The sequence below is a fragment of the Perkinsus marinus genome, assembly GCF_000006405.1.
Source record: "Perkinsus marinus ATCC 50983 genomic scaffold scf_1104296948168, whole genome shotgun sequence".
NCBI classification, from domain to species: Eukaryota; Perkinsozoa; order Perkinsida; family Perkinsidae; genus Perkinsus; species Perkinsus marinus.
Window position 1 is genome coordinate 134,780 of NW_003210279.1, and position 19,658 is coordinate 154,437.

The window sequence follows — 19,658 nt, forward strand, 5'->3', positions numbered from 1 at the left end:
CGACCCCTGTTCGACTAGTTATGGCCGAGGGGTCAAAGGCGTTAGCCTAAGGCGCCAGTCCGAAAGGGCGTGGGTTCGAACCCCACAGCTGTCATTTGCTATTGTTTGATAGTCAACTTCGCTTTAAACTCCGATATTCTTCTAATATCTTTCAGCTCGATGGAGATCACCTTGCAGGAGTGCTTCGTCTACCACAAGACTTTGTCTCGGATGCACAAATCGACGGGTTAACGATGGTGCCTGCTAACAAAGTCAGAAAGGCGTGGTTTAGAGAATTTCCACTCACAAGGTGACCATAACAAGCTCAGGATCTCCTCGCCCGCCTGAGTCTATTGATTCCCACATTGTCCACCAAAGCCTCGTGATAGGCGCCCATCGGTAGAGTCGTGCTCCGTCCAAGATCATCATTCCTCATCACCGCCGATGTGGGACTCTCCGGATGCAGCCGCATCCGAGACCAGTCTCGAGCCGTGTGCCTCTTTGCCGTCCATAACGAGTACTGCTCCACCAGTGCCTATCGTTGATGAGGCCGTTACAGCAGTGAAAAGTGGGATGAAGATCGTCGCACTTAGCGCATCTCCCAGCACTGTAAGGAAGAGCCCAGATCGCTCCCCTGCGTATCGATGGAACATCGTCCAGTGATTCGAGAGGCAGAAAATCTATGCTGCTCTCTAAGGAGGCCTTTCTCAGGCTGAACCGTATGAATGGTTGCAGCAGAATACCATCCGACAGCGAGACACAGCAGTGCCTCCTCCACCTTCGCGGGCGCCTCCCTTACCCAAAGGCCGTCAAGACTCCAGTACGGCATCAGACAGAGACATCCGTGATATGTAAGTGCGAGACTTCGATACTGCACCTCCTTCTGGAATTTTTCTATTGCGTAGGGGAGAGCGGCGTAAAGGGCAACAGGAGACTATGGGTTCCGTACGTATAGTCGGTATCGACGGAGGCGGGCCCCAGCAGAATCTGACAGCGATGCTGTGGCTGCAAGCAGTCATCGATAGACTGGCCAGTAGAGTCATCGCGCTCACTACAAGATTCCACACGTCCTTGCACTCAGGCAAAGCGAATCTTGATCGTAGGAGTGCCTATCGAGAGATAGAGGATCTCCTGCCAGAGTGGATGTGGAATCACCTTTGGGGAGCCGTTGAGACCACAGTACCCAAGAGGGAATCTGGGAGCAGCTCTGATGGCGACACTAGTGGGGCTCCCCCCGCAACTCTGTTTGGCCACCAGTCTTCATGGCAGGTGCTTACTACGGCGCGCCGTCTACCTCTTCTGCTACTCCGGGAAGCTCTCCAATAGTGTCCGACGTTCGGGAATCAGGAGGAGCGCGATGCCCTGTCTCCAGCGAGAGTGACGGTTTTGATGTTACACTGGGGGAGCATCGGCCTCCTGTCGGCCGCAGACGACTCAGAAAGCGAGCAGCTCCTAAAAAGTCTCCGAAGGAAGGTAACCTGTTCACTCTGTGAATGGGTAGTTTGATTATTATCCTGACAGTCTCCAAGGAAGCGTTGGTGGGCATAGAGATTCTCCGCGCGGCACTAGCGGGCACCGACATGCCTATTCGAATGCTCCGTCCTGAACCGAGTCGAGGCCAAGGACCTGCTGTGAGACTTTTGCGCTGTGCCCATGCTAGAGATTTGTGAATCTCAGGTCAGAAAGTCTTCGACGGGAGCATCACATATGACAAACACACGCAGGAGTTCCCTTCTTGGAGAGCCGAAGAAGCGGCCTTCGATAATCGAGTCGAGGGGCTCTCCGACTTGCAGGCCATCCATAGGCGGCGACAAGAACCCCGAGCAGCTTGCCGAGTGGATACGGGCGTTGCCATCTACTCAAATTCCGAGTCTCTTTTTCCGCTATCGAGGCAGCATCAAATTATCCGAATTGTCAGGTCCAAAGCTGTCGGAGTTGGCCGACACGATATTGTCGAACGGAATCGATGGACCGCAAATGACGGGCTCGGCTGGCTTGCGTGATCTTGGTAACGTGAGTGATTCGATTCTGTTGCAGTCAGTCTTATCAGGGATCTGCAATCCGCTCGAGAGCCGAAAGTTGGATCGATTCTGGCAGAATGTTCTTGCGGAGACGCGAGCGGCTGAGTGCGCACGAGACAATGCTGGACACATTAGAACTGGCGGCATTCAAGTGACGTTGAAATGAAGCCTCTATTGGCCACCACAACACAATTCAACAATTAGTTCGGACCATTGCTGTTGCTTATCTGCATGCAGCTAACTTGCATATATCAAAATTGTTTTTTGAGTTAGTGCAACCCAATTATAGGCTAGTAGCCTATGACTCACATGTTTCATAGCGTGAATGTCATACTCATATATGCGACTGGCCTAACATCGTAGACAAAGGCCTTTTACATATACTCTCACCATCTATTCCGATACACTTGACAGAATATTATGCGATACCTTCTGTGTATTAGTAATTTTAAGTCGCAACTCCGTACGCGGTACACTACCACATCAATTATGATAGCAAATTGCCTATTCAGCATAATTTTCGTGGAACCTAAATTCGCTCATACATACCTCTGTCGACTCAATCGTATACATGTGTATTGTCTAGAAAGCAAGTCGACACTTGACAAACTGAAACAGTTAACTACGAATGAGTTCATTATCGGCTATTTCACGACTGATACTCGATACTCCTATGATACGACTACGGGGTCGGCCACGACGGTATCTTCCACGGGCTTGAAAGCGCTCGGGAACATGCGCATCCAATCGGGCGGACCATAGTCGGCGACACGAGGCTCGGGGTCGACCACGGCCCAAGAACAGTCTTGTTCGATGCCCATTGCGTTGATACCCGACTGAACATGGAAGTACCCTTGATCACCCCAGAAGGTTCCCCAAGAGTTCTTCACGATATAATATTCTTCACCATCTTCGTCTTGACTCCAACCAACAATGACAATGTCATGATCCAGACTCCAGTTTCCGGTAGTTGTCGCTCGGACAATATCGCCAGGATGGTATTTGCCGTTTTCAACTTCACCAGAATCGACACCGCAACTGATAGGGCCACGACGATAGACCTCAGACTTGATCTTGTGAGGAGTCGGGTTGGGTATTTTGGCAAACTCCGTGACGAAATAGCGACCATAACGTTGTACTGGATAGCAAGGCCCAGTACCGGCCGGAGGGTCACAGTTGATGCAGTTATCAATTGGGGAGCACTGACCGTCCTCGCCGCGGTAAAATTGGCATTGGTCGTCCGGTAGACCCTCGAGATAGGCAAACTTGTACACACCAAAATCTTCGCCACCATGACAAGAGCCAGCGATGTCACGTCCGCAGTTGAGGACGACTTGGCGGGCGACGTTGACCTCGGGAAACTGAGCCTTGTTGGCCACTTTGAGCCTGTCGTTGATGACACCAACGCCGGCATGAAGCCAGCAGGAGCCACAGTACTTCGGGGCATGCTGATTGAGAACCTTGGTAATGTAATTGACACCGTTGTGGTGACGCCAGTCGAAGGTAGCAGGCAAATGATGCTCATCTGTGTAGGTATGAGGCAAAGGTGAGACGACGACCTCGTGATTAGAGTGATCACTGAACATAGCCTTACGGCAGCCACCACCCGCAACGTAGGTGATTAGACCAACGTAAGTAGCGAGGAGAAGCATTATGAAGTGGTGACGAGGCCGATGTGACGCGGACTAACGACTGGGGCGAAATGATTTTGCTCTGAAACGGAGCGATGTGCGCATGTACAATCTCGCTCGCCCTTTACTCGATGAAGGATGTAGAGTCGCTCCTCTCACTCCACAGCTGAACGATCTCATGGATCAGGAAGATCAAGTCGAGGAAGTAAGCGTCTCCTATCGACGGCTATCGAACGAACGACACGGCCTTCTTCCTTGTAGGTGGAATGGGATGATGAAGAGCTGTCGAGGCTTGTATATAACGAGATCGATCGGACCTTCAGTGACAGACCGTAGGTTTATCTCACGACTAGATCTCGCTGATATCAATGCTGTTGAGAGTATCAAGGCATAGACTAGCCTATAATTACTAGAATCACTCCCGTTCGGGTAGATGATGATGTGAATTGTTATTGATTCACGTCGGGTCGAACGTAGCTGTCCAGAACAAGCAAACGAGTCTTAATAAAGGGTCGTAGATACTTACCTTGCTTTTCTGTCAAATATCGATAGCTCTGTGGTGGCTATACGGGGGAGTCTTGCTGACAGTGTGTGAGTTACAGGTACGACGAGTCGTATACGAAGGCCTGGAGTGACCAGATCTGTGAGATGGTCATGGACTTGTTGAAGGAAAGGTGGAAGACTTATAAATATATGGGTGAGCCATTACTGCATCAACTTGCGCTATTGTGTGCACTTTAGTGACCTGTGCGGTGATGCAGAGGAACAACTCTACCTTGCATGCTGCGACCTCTTGTTGGTGGGAGTCTGAGAGTGACAGTGAGTTATCGTACCGGCCGATAGTAGCCTGAAAGTAGCCAGTCAGCTTTGTATAACCGTGGCCTTTCATCTACCAAAACTATCTGAAAGCTTTCAGACATAATGAGGAATTGTCTGCAAAGAGATTTCCGCGAATTAGTGATTCTGTCTATGCAGGAACGCTAACGTGTGTATGGCCAAAAGAAGGATCACGTGTCTCCTCGGGCATGTGTTGTGTGGTCACGATATTTGCTGTCGGTTTTTGAAGCCTCATGTATATATGAGTGGTCTCGGTCAGCACTGTTGATTTGCGTTAGTACACGAAACTGATCTCAAGATGAGAGCCTAAGGTTGCTCGCAACGCGATAAGATCGTACGATGAAGTCTTCAACTTTGGCAGATATTACAGAAGGGGCAATCCTGAGTTACTGTTATTGTATTGGCGTTCACGACTCCGGGCATTTGAGGCCTCAGAGTTGCAGAAGAAACCTAGTGGAGCGTAAACTAGTTGTTGAGGAAGCTATAGGACACTAGCGATAGAAGGACCAGCTCGCTCCGGAGAAGTTATGAGAATATCTAACCGGCGATGATGGATCAACATGATGCGTCGACGAAGCCTAAAAGCTTCATTCAAACATCTCTATCAACGTAGGATGAAAACTGTATGAAGGCGGGATGCTCCTATGGCATTGGACTGAACCGAATATGAGGCAAAATTGGCTTTGAGATCCTTGGAGACCAAAATTTGAAGCCTATCTCAATGACCCGACTCGAGAGGGAATCCAGCTGGCACGCGTGGATTCCCTCCGAGTTTTGGTCGCTTATGTAAGTGTGTTTTCGTTACTGCTTCTGCCCATTGTGCGCGACTACACGCGGATGCATGGCTGGACATCCATCCGCCCGAATAGATGGCGGCAGAGGTCCTTATGACATCGTGTTAGCGATTCTGAGTCACGACAAAAAGGAACAGTTTCTCCATTTTATGTTTTTCATAGCCAATCAATCGTGGGTGGGGGCTGTCGAAGAAATGGGGATAGGATAGCACACAGCTGAGACTACCTGTTGTGGGTCGGCAGCGAATCCTTAGGGTTCTAAAGATAGTGAGCCAGCATCGTTGACGATGCATCACGTTTCACAATTCGACCTTGATAGATTTCGATTATGTCGAAAAAAGGTTCTATCGAGATTCGAACTCGAGTCGCTGGATTCAAAGTCCAGAGTGCTAACCACTACACTATAGAACCAATGAAAATTTTCTCGCTCGCCCTTGTCTCGTCTCGCCTGGAAAACCGTTTCGCGTGCTGGCGCTGGCTTATTCAGAAATCGCACTACATTCGTGCAAGTATTTGAACCTGCACTTTTCCTGCATAATGGACGACGACTTATCAACAGCCAATGCAGTTGCAGCTGTATGTGGTCTGACTGGCCACCTCGGAATAGATGGGAGTGGAAGCGGAGTGAACCCCGACGACCAAGCCGCTGTTGCTGCTCTGGCGGCTGCTGCGACCATGGAGAGCTTTTCGCAATCGATGCTCTCTCAAGCGGCGGCAGTCGCAGCTACCACCTCACCTCCACCTCGTAAGAAGCAACGCCATAGAATTCATCAACATCGTGATAGTGGTGTTGGTGCTGATATAGAACTTCCTGGCATCCCTCTTCCCAAGGGGGTTCAACGCTCCAGGAAAGCATTTGTTGGTGGTTTCTGCAGTAAAGGAAGGAGGTTCTCCGGTCCCACTCGCAAAACTGTCGAAGAAGCACTTTCTGATCGCCTTCGTCTCGAGCAACTGGGAGGTGACATCGCAGCTCTGGAAGCTCTGTCGGCTGAACTACGGGCTGAGGTTGATGACGGTGACGGGCGTCGCAGTCGGGGCAGGAAGCGTCAAGATAATGGTATTCCTGTTGAACATCATCATCATGGTGGACTGCCCAACTCCTCAACTCTATTGAAGATGCGCAGAGACGCCTTACAGAGTCAACAAGCTGCCGAGGCCGCCGCTGCCGCCGCTGCCCTTTGTGGTGTCGGTCCTGAGGGAGCCGGGGAAACCCTGCACACTCCAGCAGCACAACATTTGCCAGAAGGTGTTATGCTCATCTCTATCGGTGGTTTGGGTAACGCATTCGTAGCCTATCAGAGAGCTCCTACAGCTGATCGAATACACATTCTGGGCCCACCGAGACGGACCATCGTAGCGGCTGGGGACGACTACCAGGCTGCGATCGGTTTGACTACCCCTCCTACTACTACACGAGGCAACCGACCGATCAACGAGAGTATTCTGATTTGCTCTGGTATAGGTCGTGTCGTGAGCCTTATATCAGAAGATGAGCTCACTAGTGCCTATGTCGGCATTATCATCGTCAGTGGGGAATCTTGTTACCCTGTAGGGCCTATAAGGGAGACCACTACGGAGGCTAAGAACGACTTGGATCATGCTAGTGGTGGTATATTGACGGCATCAGTGAAGGCGATCCCACAGCCGCATGATGAGCCCCACATGCTGGACTTTGGCGAACCGCAAGTTGTGGATATTGATGTGCATTCGGGGGAAGACGACCATCGTGGTGAAGGATCTGATCCTACAGTGTCGTCGGGACTCGACTCTGAATGGGTTTAATGAGGAAGCGTACTACTATCGTCGTCATCATACTATTGTTATAAAAGCTCGAGTGTTTGCACTGTTGTGTTTGAGTCTGGGAAGTGACGATGGAGTGGTATGGGTAAGAGAAATGACTTTGACTTCGTCGTAGTGGGTTTTTGGTAACATGATGTCCAAAGGGTAAAGTGGCTACTAATGCGCTCGATTTTCATAGTGAATATGGGAATACTATGTAAACTGGTGTCTCTGATACAGTAGACTTCATCTTCAATATGGGGGGAAAACATGCACATGGTCAACTACATGTGTTGGTGGTGATAAGATGGGAAAAGCTTGGGCAGTTACAATTGGGATCAGGGACTTTGAGAAATAACGTTTTCTAGGGGTTGATAACAATGACGAAAATGTGACTACTGTGATGATGACATTTACATGGGAAACTGATTGAAGAATGTGTTCCTAGCCATACGTGGAAAATCGAAAATGAGTTCCTGGATGATTCTCTTATTGGGAATTCCACCGAAGTTACTCACCTGTAATCGGCAACATCATAGTAGTTTATGTTTATAGATTTTGTGATGGCTAAAATTAAAGGAGATTATTCTTAGAAGTTCAGATCAGCTCGAATGCTCATATTGTCATAGTTGACGGTAACAGTAAAACAACTCGCGTTAGAAGGGCTCCACGGAATCACCCACATCAGTAAGTAGTTGTAGTTATTTTCTTCGGATGAAGTCCCCTGCTGAAGGGCAGCCGTCAGCGTTGCAGATGCCTTGTATAGAGCATCCAGGGAGGATGATCAAGGACAGACGATATTGTGAAAATATGATGATGCTGTGTGACTCACAAGTACGTCTATGCGTAGTGGGATCTGCCTGAACGGCACCTTAGAAAACTCATAGGAAGAATTTGGCTAATTACAGCGTGGTCGACGTTGATACCTGTTTGAAATCTGGCGTATACATGTGAATTCGTTTTCGACATACTCGGAAATTTACGGAAAATTTCGAGAAATTTACGAAATCAACTACTTCATTTCTGACACATGCCCTTCATGGAATTTATATTCCGAGTTTATTTAGAGCTTACATATACTAGGGCTCGGTCATTGTTCATTTCGGAGCTGCTGCTGCTGAGTTTGCTGCAGTCATACTTTTATAGCGGCTACTGTCTGCTCGGTGGAAGGAGTGTTGCTCTAAAATGAAGAGTGTGCAACGTGGTCAATTCGAGGATTAAGAATCTAAAATCTAGAGTATTGGGAAATCTTAGCATGAGAAAATTATAAATATTTATCATCATGACCGAACTCGAACGGTTATATAGACTTGTATATAATCAATAGAGTTTCACCTGTTTGACGTGAAGTGGTGCAGTACTCCTTGTAAATTACAAAAGGTATATTTTTCCGCGAACACAGTTGTTTCCCACGAAATGAAATGTAAAGTACGTTTCTCTTTTTCATATCAAGGGTGAAATGTGAGTGGTGAAATGCAGAAATTACACGATACGCAATCGTTTGAGGGGAACATCCATTTACGCGAATGTTAATCAATGTGATGAAAAAACAGAAATTGTGAATTGCGAGATTACTCAAGTTTAATATTTCCTGTGAGAGTCGACGTGTTTGGTTTCCCCCCTCAGGAGCATCTGTGGCGTTTGATATTAACACAACTAAAAACCGTTGAAGCGTTACACACAGCTGAAGTAGAGTGGTTTCATCGTTGGCTCTCGTCAAGATCCCTTCAGAGTCTCCCACATTTTAATGCATCTTCATCTGATGGTCCGATGCCGATTACTTCGTCAATATTGGTTCAAGTTCGGCAACCACAAAGCACGGGTGAGTACGGGTCCATCTTGTGGGGAATGTATTAATCGTTACAGTGGCAATTTTACCAATCGTATTTTTTCGACATGAGAATTTTATGGCGAGTTTATTTTAGCAGTGTGGGAATAGATGAACATGGTCAACTACATGTGTTGGTGAGAATTTGGGAAATTATCGTTGATTTTTGTACACTTCTACCCGAAATCGTGTGTAAATTCTCATAATTAGTGAGGAAACTTACGAGCTCAGTTGAGGAAACCAAACATACCGTACGTGTCAATTTGATATGCAAACGCGTATTACTTTGAAAGGAAAATTATAGTGAACAAGTTGTTGCTATCCGAGTTCTAAACGAGTACTTTCATCACAACACATGTTACATTGTATATGCAATAGAGTTTCACACTGATTTTCGTCAACCTCAAAAAGTAACACACATTTGCATATCAAATTGGCACGCACTGTAACTTCTGCATTAACTTCTGATAACACACGATAACGATCATAGAGGTCAATGAGATGGGCCCGTGCATGTGTATGGCTTAACGCTAGGCGTTATGTCGGACGTTCGAAATTTTTGTGAAATTACTTGTGTCCTGTCAGTTAGTACAGCTGGTCGTGGAGAAGTACAGGGGAGTAATAACACCACTGGAAGCTTGGGAGGGCTCAATCGTCGTCGTTGCTCATCAGATGCTGCAGTACATCAAAATCATCGTCATCAGCAGCAGCAGCAGCAACAACGCGATGTGGATGCGGATCGGCGAGCTATGGGTAAGTCAGTTCATTTTGCCTCAGAGTAATTTATCTAAATTCGATAATACAATGTAGTTGGTTCCTATCAGTGAATTGTCTTAGATTGTAGTTTTTTGAGGGTTTTCTTGCCATTTCAGAAGCAGGGGCGGAAATTCGACGTCGACTGTCAATGATTTTACGTGTCTTTTTCCTGGCTTTCGTGCTGGACCTATGTAAGTGAGAGACTCGCCCGACCGGTGTTTCACCTCAATTCAGCTATCAACGGCTACTACTTGATACTAGTGATGAGCATTCTGTATCTAATGCGCTTGGACGAGCTCATGAAGAGGGTTTGGCAGGCCAGAGGGGCGCCGGGCGCTGCTATCGGTGCTCGTCCATCTCTAGATGTGCAGGTGAGTGAAATTGGAAAAAAGTTTATATGTGTTGAAACCAAATTTTTACGGTTTATCGATTATCAGTCAAAAACAATCCAAGTCGAAATGGTTGCATAAAAAATTATAAAATTTTTCATAGTCATTTCGTTTTTTCTGCTCGCTGTGGACACTTTATCACAAAAATTGGTCAGCCGTGTTTTTAGTGATGAAATTCTGGACGAAGGCGCTCATTGTGAAGGGTGATGGTTTGTGTTCAGCTGAATAGGTTGGATCGATTACGTGAACGAAGGGCGAAGCGAGATGAGCTGATAGAGCAGGAAAAAGAGAAACGCGCTGCTGCAGTGAGGGAAAAGATACAGGAGCGGGGAGAGATCACAGATGAGACAGGGATCGAGATGCAGGTGAAGTTTTTTGGGGGGGTGTTGTTGGTTTTGCGAAACACATGTGGCTTTAGGTCTACGAGGAACTGTATGGCTCGTCACCAACACCAGAAGAGATAATAGACGCCTCATTGAGACCGCAGCATAAGAAAGACATCGTGGCGAGGTATTCTAGCCGTATTTGAGAGCGATTCCGGTTGGGTTGTTGTCGCCTCGATCCTGCGGCAGGATTCCTGCCGATGACTTTTATCGAGATTCTCCGACAGCGGCGAGTCTAAGAAGTGATTCTTGTTGTGATTCAGGTTCGTATACCAACTTCCTGTGATGTTCGTGCTCACTATCATCCCCGAGTGGAGTCCAAATCCTGACTATTTAACATAACAGTATCATATCTCGTGATAGACATTCACTATTTTTCGAGAAGATATTTTTGTTGTGTGCGTTATGAGTCGGAGATCGCTACTGGGCAATATGAGGGGTGCATGATGGTCGTGATAGCATGTGATTGTTCGCGAGGAGGCACATGAGTGGATTATGGGCTTCAGTGATGGATTGGTCTTTCCTGCACTCGTCGACTCGTGAATAACGTTTGTATTGTTGTTCGGGCAGCAAAACTTGTTCGACACTGATAGACGCCAACTGTCGGAGATGCGAGGCGTGTCTGCTCTGCCACTCCTGTTGAATATCAATTCGAGTTAGCCGCTAACGGTTGGCGGAGTCGGTCGTTGTCTTTCCTATGAGGGCAACGAAGGACGTCCTGCTGTAGTGAGTCTGACTCAGGTGGCGCTGTATTGAAATGTGGATCGATTCAGTGTAGTCAAGAGTTTAGTGCTTGGATGTTGAGGAAAAACTAACATAGGATGGTCAATATGCACGATGTAATACACATGTAATGTTACTCATGCTGATGAAAAGATTCCACGGCCGAGAATTGAACTCGGGTCTCCTGCGGGACAGTACAGGATCCTAGCCTACTAATCCATCACTATACCATCTCCTAAAACCGAGCAAAAAATAAAGCCAAGCCCACCGCTTCGCGGCGGGCTTGGCTTTATTTTTTGCTTTCATGCTTCCAAAACTATCCTCCATCTCGAACTTAGTTGAAGATGTTTCGTTGATATTGAATAGGGGTCTCAATGTTCGGGTCACTATACCATACTAAACCAAGGGGGCTAAAAATTTCGCTCGCCCAAAATTCCGCGCCGGTCTTTTCTTCCATGTCGTCATTCCTGGCTTCATATCAGCATTTCAAAAAGAGTCCGAAAAATCTCTCTCAGTAATACACTACCATCAAAACGCTAGCTCACACAGGCCAAAGTTGTTTTGGTCGTGGGGAAGCTCCTAAGCCGTCCAGCAAGGTTGTATACCAGGAATACAATGACTTCCATGCTTCTGCACAGGTACGCAAGAGTCAACTACCAGCCTTAACTGGTGATCGGCCAGAGGGATCCATTCACGGTGAATGATTTACCGGACTTCTTTGCAAATGCACCTGTACCTTCCACGAAGTACCTGCCCTTCCTGAGGGTCTCGTCAATTCAACGACCCCAGCTGCTAGTACCCCCTGAGGGGGTCCCCTTTCCACTCCTGTGACAGGAGTCCTATCGTAGTGGAGAATGACACAGTGGATATCAATCAGTACCCTTCCTCTCGTGCCGCATTCCCATTGTCTGACGGCGGAGTTCCCGGGCTTTCGGAGAAAAGGATGGCAAAAGATGATGAAGATCGCTGGTGCCACCAGCGAGCCTGGTGATACTTATATCACGACCACTGGTCGTCGACCAGCGAATGCGCGTGGCGGTATCTACCCAGGCCTAAGCCCAGCTCTCTACTTGTCTCTCGTATGCTCGCTCTCACAAGCCTTTTCATCTTCAACTCTAATCCTCTTACACTTACTTGTATGCTCTGGAGCCAGAGAGAAAGGAGTTCTTTACAGGAAAAGCTATGTCCGAGATGCGAGGAATCTCTGATGGAGCAGCAAGAAATTGTCTGACGGCGACCACAGTGTTTAGTGGTGTCCGAAACTGGATGGGTAGCGAGAAACTCCAGGTTTCGGTCCAAGGAGACTCAGAATGGCGAAGCGAGATATAGCAGGTGTTAGCAAGTAGGCTCCTGCATAAGTCCGCTGTCAACGGAAATGCCATAGTCTTATGATTCACTTCGATCTTGAGTGCTTGATAAACAATCAACACCGAAGCGAATAATAGTGAATCAATAAACACTGTTTATTGACCAGCTATGTTTAACTCTCCTCTTTTCTCTCTCTTTTCCTTTTTCCTCCTTTTTCCTTTTCCTTCCTTTCTCCTCCTCTTTTTTTCTTTTTTCTTTTCCCCCCTCCCTGGGACAGTCTTTTCCCCCAGCCCTCCTGCGGGACAGTACAGGATCCTAGCCTACTAATCCATCACTATACCATCTCCTAAAACCGAGCAAAAAATAAAGCCAAGCCCACCGCTTCGCGGCGGGCTTGGCTTTATTTTTTGCTTTCATGCTTCCAAAACTATCCTCCATCTCGAACTTAGTTGAAGATGTTTCGTTGATATTGAATAGGGGTCTCAATGTTCGGGTCACTATACCATACTAAACCAAGGGGGCTAAAAATTTCGCTCGCCCAAAATTCCGCGCCGGTCTTTTCTTCCATGTCGTCATTCCTGGCTTCATATCAGCATTTCAAAAAGAGTCCGAAAAATCTCTCTCAGTAATACACTACCATCAAAACGCTAGCTCACACAGGCCAAAGTTGTTTTGGTCGTGGGGAAGCTCCTAAGCCGTCCAGCAAGGTTGTATACCAGGAATACAATGACTTCCATGCTTCTGCACAGGTACGCAAGAGTCAACTACCAGCCTTAACTGGTGATCGGCCAGAGGGATCCATTCACGGTGAATGATTTACCGGACTTCTTTGCAAATGCACCTGTACCTTCCACGAAGTACCTGCCCTTCCTGAGGGTCTCGTCAATTCAACGACCCCAGCTGCTAGTACCCCCTGAGGGGGTCCCCTTTCCACTCCTGTGACAGGAGTCCTATCGTAGTGGAGAATGACACAGTGGATATCAATCAGTACCCTTCCTCTCGTGCCGCATTCCCATTGTCTGACGGCGGAGTTCCCGGGCTTTCGGAGAAAAGGATGGCAAAAGATGATGAAGATCGCTGGTGCCACCAGCGAGCCTGGTGATACTTATATCACGACCACTGGTCGTCGACCAGCGAATGCGCGTGGCGGTATCTACCCAGGCCTAAGCCCAGCTCTCTACTTGTCTCTCGTATGCTCGCTCTCACAAGCCTTTTCATCTTCAACTCTAATCCTCTTACACTTACTTGTATGCTCTGGAGCCAGAGAGAAAGGAGTTCTTTACAGGAAAAGCTATGTCCGAGATGCGAGGAATCTCTGATGGAGCAGCAAGAAATTGTCTGACGGCGACCACAGTGTTTAGTGGTGTCCGAAACTGGATGGGTAGCGAGAAACTCCAGGTTTCGGTCCAAGGAGACTCAGAATGGCGAAGCGAGATATAGCAGGTGTTAGCAAGTAGGCTCCTGCATAAGTCCGCTGTCAACGGAAATGCCATAGTCTTATGATTCACTTCGATCTTGAGTGCTTGATAAACAATCAACACCGAAGCGAATAATAGTGAATCAATAAACACTGTTTATTGACCAGCTATGTTTAACTCTCCTCTTTTCTCTCTCTTTTCCTTTTTCCTCCTTTTTCCTTTTCCTTCCTTTCTCCTCCTCTTTTTTTCTTTTTTCTTTTCCCCCCTCCCTGGGACAGTCTTTTCCCCCAGCCCTCCTGCGTGACAGGCAGGAATACTAACCTCTATACTACCGCGGAGTTGCTATTGTATTCTCCAAGGCGCTTGTACATAGCATTCGCGAGATGTCTCTTATTGAATCCCAATTGGGATGTTATTATCTATGCGAATGCTCCTTCTTCCGCGGCCATCGGGCTCTGGACGAGACTATGGCGGGCTAAGGATGAGTCGCCTACACGTTTGTGGGTTCTTTTGATGGGACTTTTCATTCCGTGGAAAAGGCCTAGTTTTCCGGAGCTCGATCCCTGATGCACGAAATCGTGACGCGATGAGGTGACCCCCGTCTCTGCGGTAGAAAATCTATGTCGATAGCAATGGGCCTTTGTGGAGAGTCGTGATGATTCTCATGTGGAAGCAATGTGCGGCTTCCGCGTTCACTATCCAGGACTACCTTTATAGTATTGCGGAAGCGGTCGCGCTTGGTCGGTAATGATCGCACTCGATGGGCAGAGATGATTGCCACCGTTGTATTGCCAACTGTGCGTTGACAACACATTGCGACAGGTATCAGAGCGAGCTGTGAAAGCGTGCCTTTCATTACTTTCTGGTTATGAACCAGAAAATTAATAAGTGCACATTGGTGAAAATGGAACATCCCGATGCAATATTTTGCCGGTTTGGAGTGAAATCGGATGGGCAGAAGAATTTGATACCTGCATGGTTCTGACAGGAGGTTGATTGGCCTTGAATTGGGACTCCTACCAACTCATGCATATTCATCATCAGCCGATTTATATCGTAAGTGAGTTCAAGCAGCGCAGAGAGAGTGAGGGCGTCCACTTGTCATTAATTGGTACAGAGTCTGACGCTCTTGATGGTACCTTATCTCGGATATCCAGGTTGTACGGAGGCCTTCAGTGTGAAGGCCATCTTGAAATGTATGAAAATGTCAGTAAGGTTGGGAGCATAAGTTTCCGCGGCCGGGAATTGAACCCGGGTCTCCTGCGTGACAGGCAGGAATACTCACCACTATACTACCGCGGAGTTGATGCTACTAACTCATTTCCAGGCTCAATAGGACTAAATGAATACCGACTTCGAACCGTCTTCACAATTCAACTTTCCCAAACGACGATATAGCTCTTGGCCTCGGTCATATCACACATGCGAAGTGTGGTTACTCTGGGATTCGAGGTTTGTTCGTATCTCGAAGACTTTGCGGTACGAATAATATTGGAAGCATTGGGCATAGAGGATGTCAGAACGCGAACAGAAGAAATTTTTTTGGCTGTGGACGACCCGACGTAACGATTACATACGACAAATTATGGGATATGAGCTACACACGAGTACCAGACTCTGACAGAGCGAACGCTTGGGTCACTACGAAGCTTGGAGACTTGCTACACAATATCCTTGTCCCCGGCTTACCCCACGCTAGAGCTTTTTTAGCTCAATTAGTACAAGAGTTATGTGAGTGTTCTCAGAGTGTGTGAATTTAGGAATATACGTTCGTGTTGTTCATGGACTTTCGTTCATTGTTAAGGGTGCAGACAGCAGTTGGATTGTGTTGCTTCGTAGAATTATTAGTGAATTCATCTATATCCAAATGCCTTCCGTTCTTCTAGCTACTTTCAAGCCCTTCAATAAGATCGCCGTCGACGGTATTGAGAAGATATGCAAGGATAACGGTCTAACCTTTGGCAAGATCGAGGGTTACAAGACTCAGGAGGAGCTGTACTCTGCTGCCGAGTCTGCCGAGGCCTGCATTGTCAGGAGCGATAAGCTCGATGAGGAGTTCTTTAACCGTGCCAAGAATCTCAAGATTGTTGTTCGCGCTGGTGCTGGTGTTGATACCATCGATCTCGATGCTGCTTCCAAGCATCATGTTGTTGTCGAGAACACGCCTGGTCAGAATGCTAACGCCGTTGCCGAGATGGTGTTTGCTCTTCTGATCGCCATGAAGAGGAACCACTTCGATGCTACTTCTGGTAGGGAGATCCGTGGCTCTACTCTCGGCCTCTACGGCTGTGGTAACGTGTCGAGGGCGATGATTGAGGTGTCTAAAGGTTTCGCTATGAAGTGCTATTCTTACGATCCCTTCCTGTCTGATGAGCAGATCAAGGAGTGTGGTGCCGAGCCTCTCCACGACTTGAAGGAGCTCTTCAAGTGTGACATCGTGTCCTTGCATGTCCCTGCTACTCCTCAGACGATCAACTCCATCAACGAGGATCTTATGTCGTTGATGCCTGAGAATGGCGTTCTCGTCGATGCCGCCAGATCTGAGGTTATTGATGAAGACTCTGTCATCTCGATCTTCCAGAAGCGTCCTGATCTCGGATACATCTCTGATGTTGGTTTCACTAAGATTGATGAGTTGAGGGAGAAGATCGGTGCTGCCCAGTTGAAGAAGCAGCTCATTGTGACTCCAAAGAAGATGGGTGCTCAGACTCTCGAGTCTAATGTCAACGCAGGTCTCACTGCTATCAAGCAGATTTCTGCCTACTTCAAGGACGGCTCTACCATTCATCAGGTCAATGGCAAGGCTTTCTAAGCTGATTCAACCCACTAGTCACTGTTAAGGTTCTTTCCGGTGCATTGTTTTGCTTTCATATGATTCATATTTTTCTTTACTATACTCTAGTGCTATGTATCTCTGCTTCATCACTAGATGTGGTATTGCGTGTGACAGTTTGTGAATGGAATTGGTGGTCGGGTCGAAAGACTAAGCTGATTTGTTGTTTCGTACACGACTAGCATACGAGCTTGTGCGGGGATGTAACATAAATAGGAACACTTGAGTGAGGAGATTCAGCTGAGCCTGCAGGTTGCACAATGAAAATTGAATTCTATCTGTCCTAGGTCTAGTTGCACAGAATCTTGGAAGGAGTCATCTTCTTAAGAGGTATCCACCGGGAATATAAACGAAAAGTTGACCTGATCGGTTTATCAGGAATTGTGATGTGGGTTTAGGGTGGTTGGCAACTTGAGGACAAGACAAAAAGTTTTGAGGATGGGTTTCAACGAGTAACTGTTCTGAACCCAACAAAGCATTCGTATCATCAAGTTTCGCACGGGAAGAACATGCTATCGCAGCTTATCGTATGCCATCTCCTGAGCCCTTCTAGTGACCCTATTCGCATAACGAAGCCTGAAGAACAAACAAATCCGCCCCCGATCAACCGGTCGATACAAGCACACGGAACCTCATTGGACAGTCATACTCAGAATGGTTACACGTACTCGTTCTCGAGGATTTCTGTGCGCGAGAACGGTGTAGAAGCAGCTGTCGAATGACGACCCGGCTTTGTAGTGTCTGCATAGAAGGAGTGTCGTATCATCAGTACAGCCGGGCTCTCGAAGCTTACCTGATACCCTTGGCCATCTTGATTGCTCCTTAAGTGCCGTAGAAGGAGTCAAATAACTACCGCTACCTCTCTGAGATGACCTCGCTCGCCCATAGTAACGAGTTGTGCTCAATAAGCTACCCGACGACGGCCTCGCCTAAGGAACCTCCAAAGGTCCTATCGAAGTCTCAGGACTCACCTTGTTGCTCGTATGCATCGACGAATCCGAGTGCCTCCAAGGGTATTCAAGATTCTTCCACCCGTCGTGTGAGTCCCTTTCTAATAGCTGCTGTCTGCAACAAGAGCTCCAAAAACTCGTTGATATCACATTCACCTCCTCGATGCACCACACCCGCGAATATCCTGCCGCGATGAATGATGCCGAAGGTTGACTTCAGAACGACATGTCCGTCGTATTGGGGAACCTGATGTCCCGTTTATGTTAACTCCCTCACAATAAGGTCACGTCACTATACGATCTACCAGTAAGCATGTCAGATATGCGCCCTCGAAGGTACTCGTTTTCCGCAGTCAGATCAGCATTGCGTTCCGCCATGCGTATTATGGTCACGTTGGCACGCTCTGTTACATTCCGCAATGCCTCATGGCACTTTTGATGAGCCCTAAGGACAACTCGATGAGTAATCTCTCGATCGCAGGAGTTCTCCTACGCTCCTGCATCATCTGGGACAGGCGCCATACCACACTTTTCCAACAACAGCGTGTTCTCCCGGTTTAGTTTTTCCAACGCTCTTTTCAAGTGACGCACTTTCTTCACCAGACTGAAGGGTTGATAAACTGAGACTGTCTTTGAATGTCTACGGGGTTAACTAATTCATAGTAGGGAAGAGAAAACCTCAGCCTACTGCTTTTTCTCTTTTCGTTCAGCGTTTATTTCCCTTTCAAGTTCTGTTACGCTGCTTTCACTAGCCGGCAGCGTTGAGTGACGACGGTCATGATCTTTACCCTAACCAAGCGACTTCAACTCGGGGCTAAACTCATCTTTACATTGATCTTCATTCTTTCGCGGTTCTGAACGAGTCCCTCGAGGCATTCTTCGATCTCTTTGTCGATGGGATCATCCGAATTGCCCGTTCCATTTCGACGATGGTCAAGTGACGTAGTCAAGTACTGAACGATTGAGCTCGTTATACACTTCAATGAAAGAACTCCAAGAACATGTGAGGGGTATATGTTATTTTTTATTACTCGTGATCTAGCCCTTAGTGAACATAACGTTCTAACGTACTCGGAAGAAACACCCGAGTAAGGGATCGAAGTTCGACTGCGTTAGCAGATAGAAATAGCAGTAACAGAAGATTGATCCGGAGTCGTTAGTGACTGATTTCGCCTATGCCTGGATTGCTGGACACATCTAAAACTGATTCTTCACGAGCTGATGTGCAACGATGCGAGTCTAACTAAGCCGTGTCGTAGGCGTTGGACTTTAATCTCACACACACATAGACTCACCTCGAACGCCTTCTCGGTAGAGAATGTGTGGTCAGGAGCCATACCAGAGGCATCAGAACCTGCATAAGCATTGAACTCTCCAAGACGGCGTCGAACGAGTTCTCTCACTGTGTATTCGGTCACTCGCTTCAGCGCCTGTGGACTTGCCTAACAAGGCATTGCTCAGTCGTTCGAGGTCGAGGTCGCTGATCCCAACACTCGAAGGCATCGTTTTTGCATCCGTCCTGTATTCTGAGATGCCTGGGCCATCGGCGTTTGAGGTTTCTCGATCATATTTATGTGGAATGGTCATGATACTGATGCCACCATTCGATGGCTTTGATGATAAACTCGACGATTTCCGTTCACTTTTCCCAGAGGACAATAACTGTTCTCATAACAATAACATCCTCAACCCGAGATATCCCAGTAGAAATGGGAAAAGCGATCCCAGGGATTGTTATGGAGGATTTAAGCTCGTTATGATCAAAGTGAGCGGATATGAATACTTTTGGATAGATCATCACATCACGGTTACAGGCAACCAACGTGACGAAGATTTCCAATGGAATCCAAGTAGACAAGTCTCATTGACAACGCGAGAATATCCATTCGAAAGTAAGTGTCACATAGACTATTCAACTTTCTTCTCGTGACCACAAACAGAAGTCCTTGAAAACTACACCTTTGTAGCTGTAGAAAGGGATGTACCTAACACAAGTTACCGATAGCTCCAGTTCATTGCAGTTTCACCC

At 47.4% G+C, this 19,658-nt stretch overlaps 5 protein-coding genes and 3 non-coding genes across 8 annotated transcripts; 5 read left to right on the forward strand and 3 right to left on the reverse strand.

The window, feature by feature from the left end:
- The first annotated feature begins 12 nt into the window (after window positions 1–12).
- Pmar_PMAR019016 lies at window positions 13–94 on the forward strand. Its single transcript has one exon. It is a non-coding gene; the product is annotated as a tRNA-Leu (tRNA).
- Window positions 95–2,671: 2,577 nt separating this feature from the next.
- On the reverse strand, window positions 2,672–3,652 carry Pmar_PMAR019017 (preprocathepsin c precursor, putative; the record flags this gene model as incomplete). The annotated part of the gene is made up of 1 exon (XM_002778797.1): window positions 2,672–3,652. The coding sequence occupies one exon, from the start codon at window positions 3,650–3,652 to the stop codon at window positions 2,672–2,674; it is 981 nt and encodes a 326-aa protein (XP_002778843.1).
- A 1,949-nt stretch (window positions 3,653–5,601) lies between these two features.
- On the reverse strand, window positions 5,602–5,673 carry Pmar_PMAR019018. Its single transcript has one exon. It is a non-coding gene; the product is annotated as a tRNA-Gln (tRNA).
- Window positions 5,674–5,799: 126 nt separating this feature from the next.
- On the forward strand, window positions 5,800–7,044 carry Pmar_PMAR019019 (hypothetical protein; the record flags this gene model as incomplete). The annotated part of the gene is made up of 1 exon (XM_002778798.1): window positions 5,800–7,044. The coding sequence occupies one exon, from the start codon at window positions 5,800–5,802 to the stop codon at window positions 7,042–7,044; it is 1,245 nt and encodes a 414-aa protein (XP_002778844.1).
- A 700-nt stretch (window positions 7,045–7,744) lies between these two features.
- On the forward strand, window positions 7,745–10,746 carry Pmar_PMAR019020 (hypothetical protein). Its single transcript, XM_002778799.1, has 10 exons — window positions 7,745–7,875; window positions 8,668–8,730; window positions 8,773–8,863; window positions 9,455–9,487; window positions 9,542–9,622; window positions 9,742–9,816; window positions 9,860–9,996; window positions 10,236–10,379; window positions 10,433–10,524; window positions 10,661–10,746. The coding sequence occupies exons 1-10, from the start codon at window positions 7,756–7,758 to the stop codon at window positions 10,737–10,739; spliced, it is 915 nt and encodes a 304-aa protein (XP_002778845.1). The 5' UTR covers window positions 7,745–7,755; the 3' UTR covers window positions 10,740–10,746.
- Window positions 10,747–15,076: 4,330 nt separating this feature from the next.
- On the reverse strand, window positions 15,077–15,148 carry Pmar_PMAR019021. The gene has a single exon. It is a non-coding gene; the product is annotated as a tRNA-Asp (tRNA).
- A 218-nt stretch (window positions 15,149–15,366) lies between these two features.
- On the forward strand, window positions 15,367–15,600 carry Pmar_PMAR019022 (hypothetical protein; the record flags this gene model as incomplete). Its single annotated transcript, XM_002778800.1, has 1 exon — window positions 15,367–15,600. A coding segment is annotated over one exon (234 nt), but the record flags the coding sequence as incomplete, so codon positions are not given.
- Window positions 15,601–15,713: 113 nt separating this feature from the next.
- Pmar_PMAR019023 (D-3-phosphoglycerate dehydrogenase, putative) lies at window positions 15,714–16,658 on the forward strand (the record flags this gene model as incomplete). Its single annotated transcript, XM_002778801.1, has 1 exon — window positions 15,714–16,658. One exon carries the CDS (start codon window positions 15,714–15,716, stop codon window positions 16,656–16,658), a length of 945 nt encoding a protein of 314 aa, XP_002778847.1.
- Window positions 16,659–19,658: the final 3,000 nt, after the last annotated feature.

Coding starts and splice junctions, on each gene's coding strand:
- Pmar_PMAR019020 (XM_002778799.1), top strand. CDS start 7,756: ATGAAGTCCCCTGCTGAAGGGCAGCCGTCAGCGTTGCAGATGCCTTGT. Junction 7,876..8,667: donor TGATGCTGTGTGACTCACAA/GTACGTCTATGC, acceptor TTCCCCCCTCAG/GAGCATCTGTGGCGTTTGAT. Junction 10,525..10,660: donor AAGAAAGACATCGTGGCGAG/GTATTCTAGCCG, acceptor GTTGTGATTCAG/GTTCGTATACCAACTTCCTG.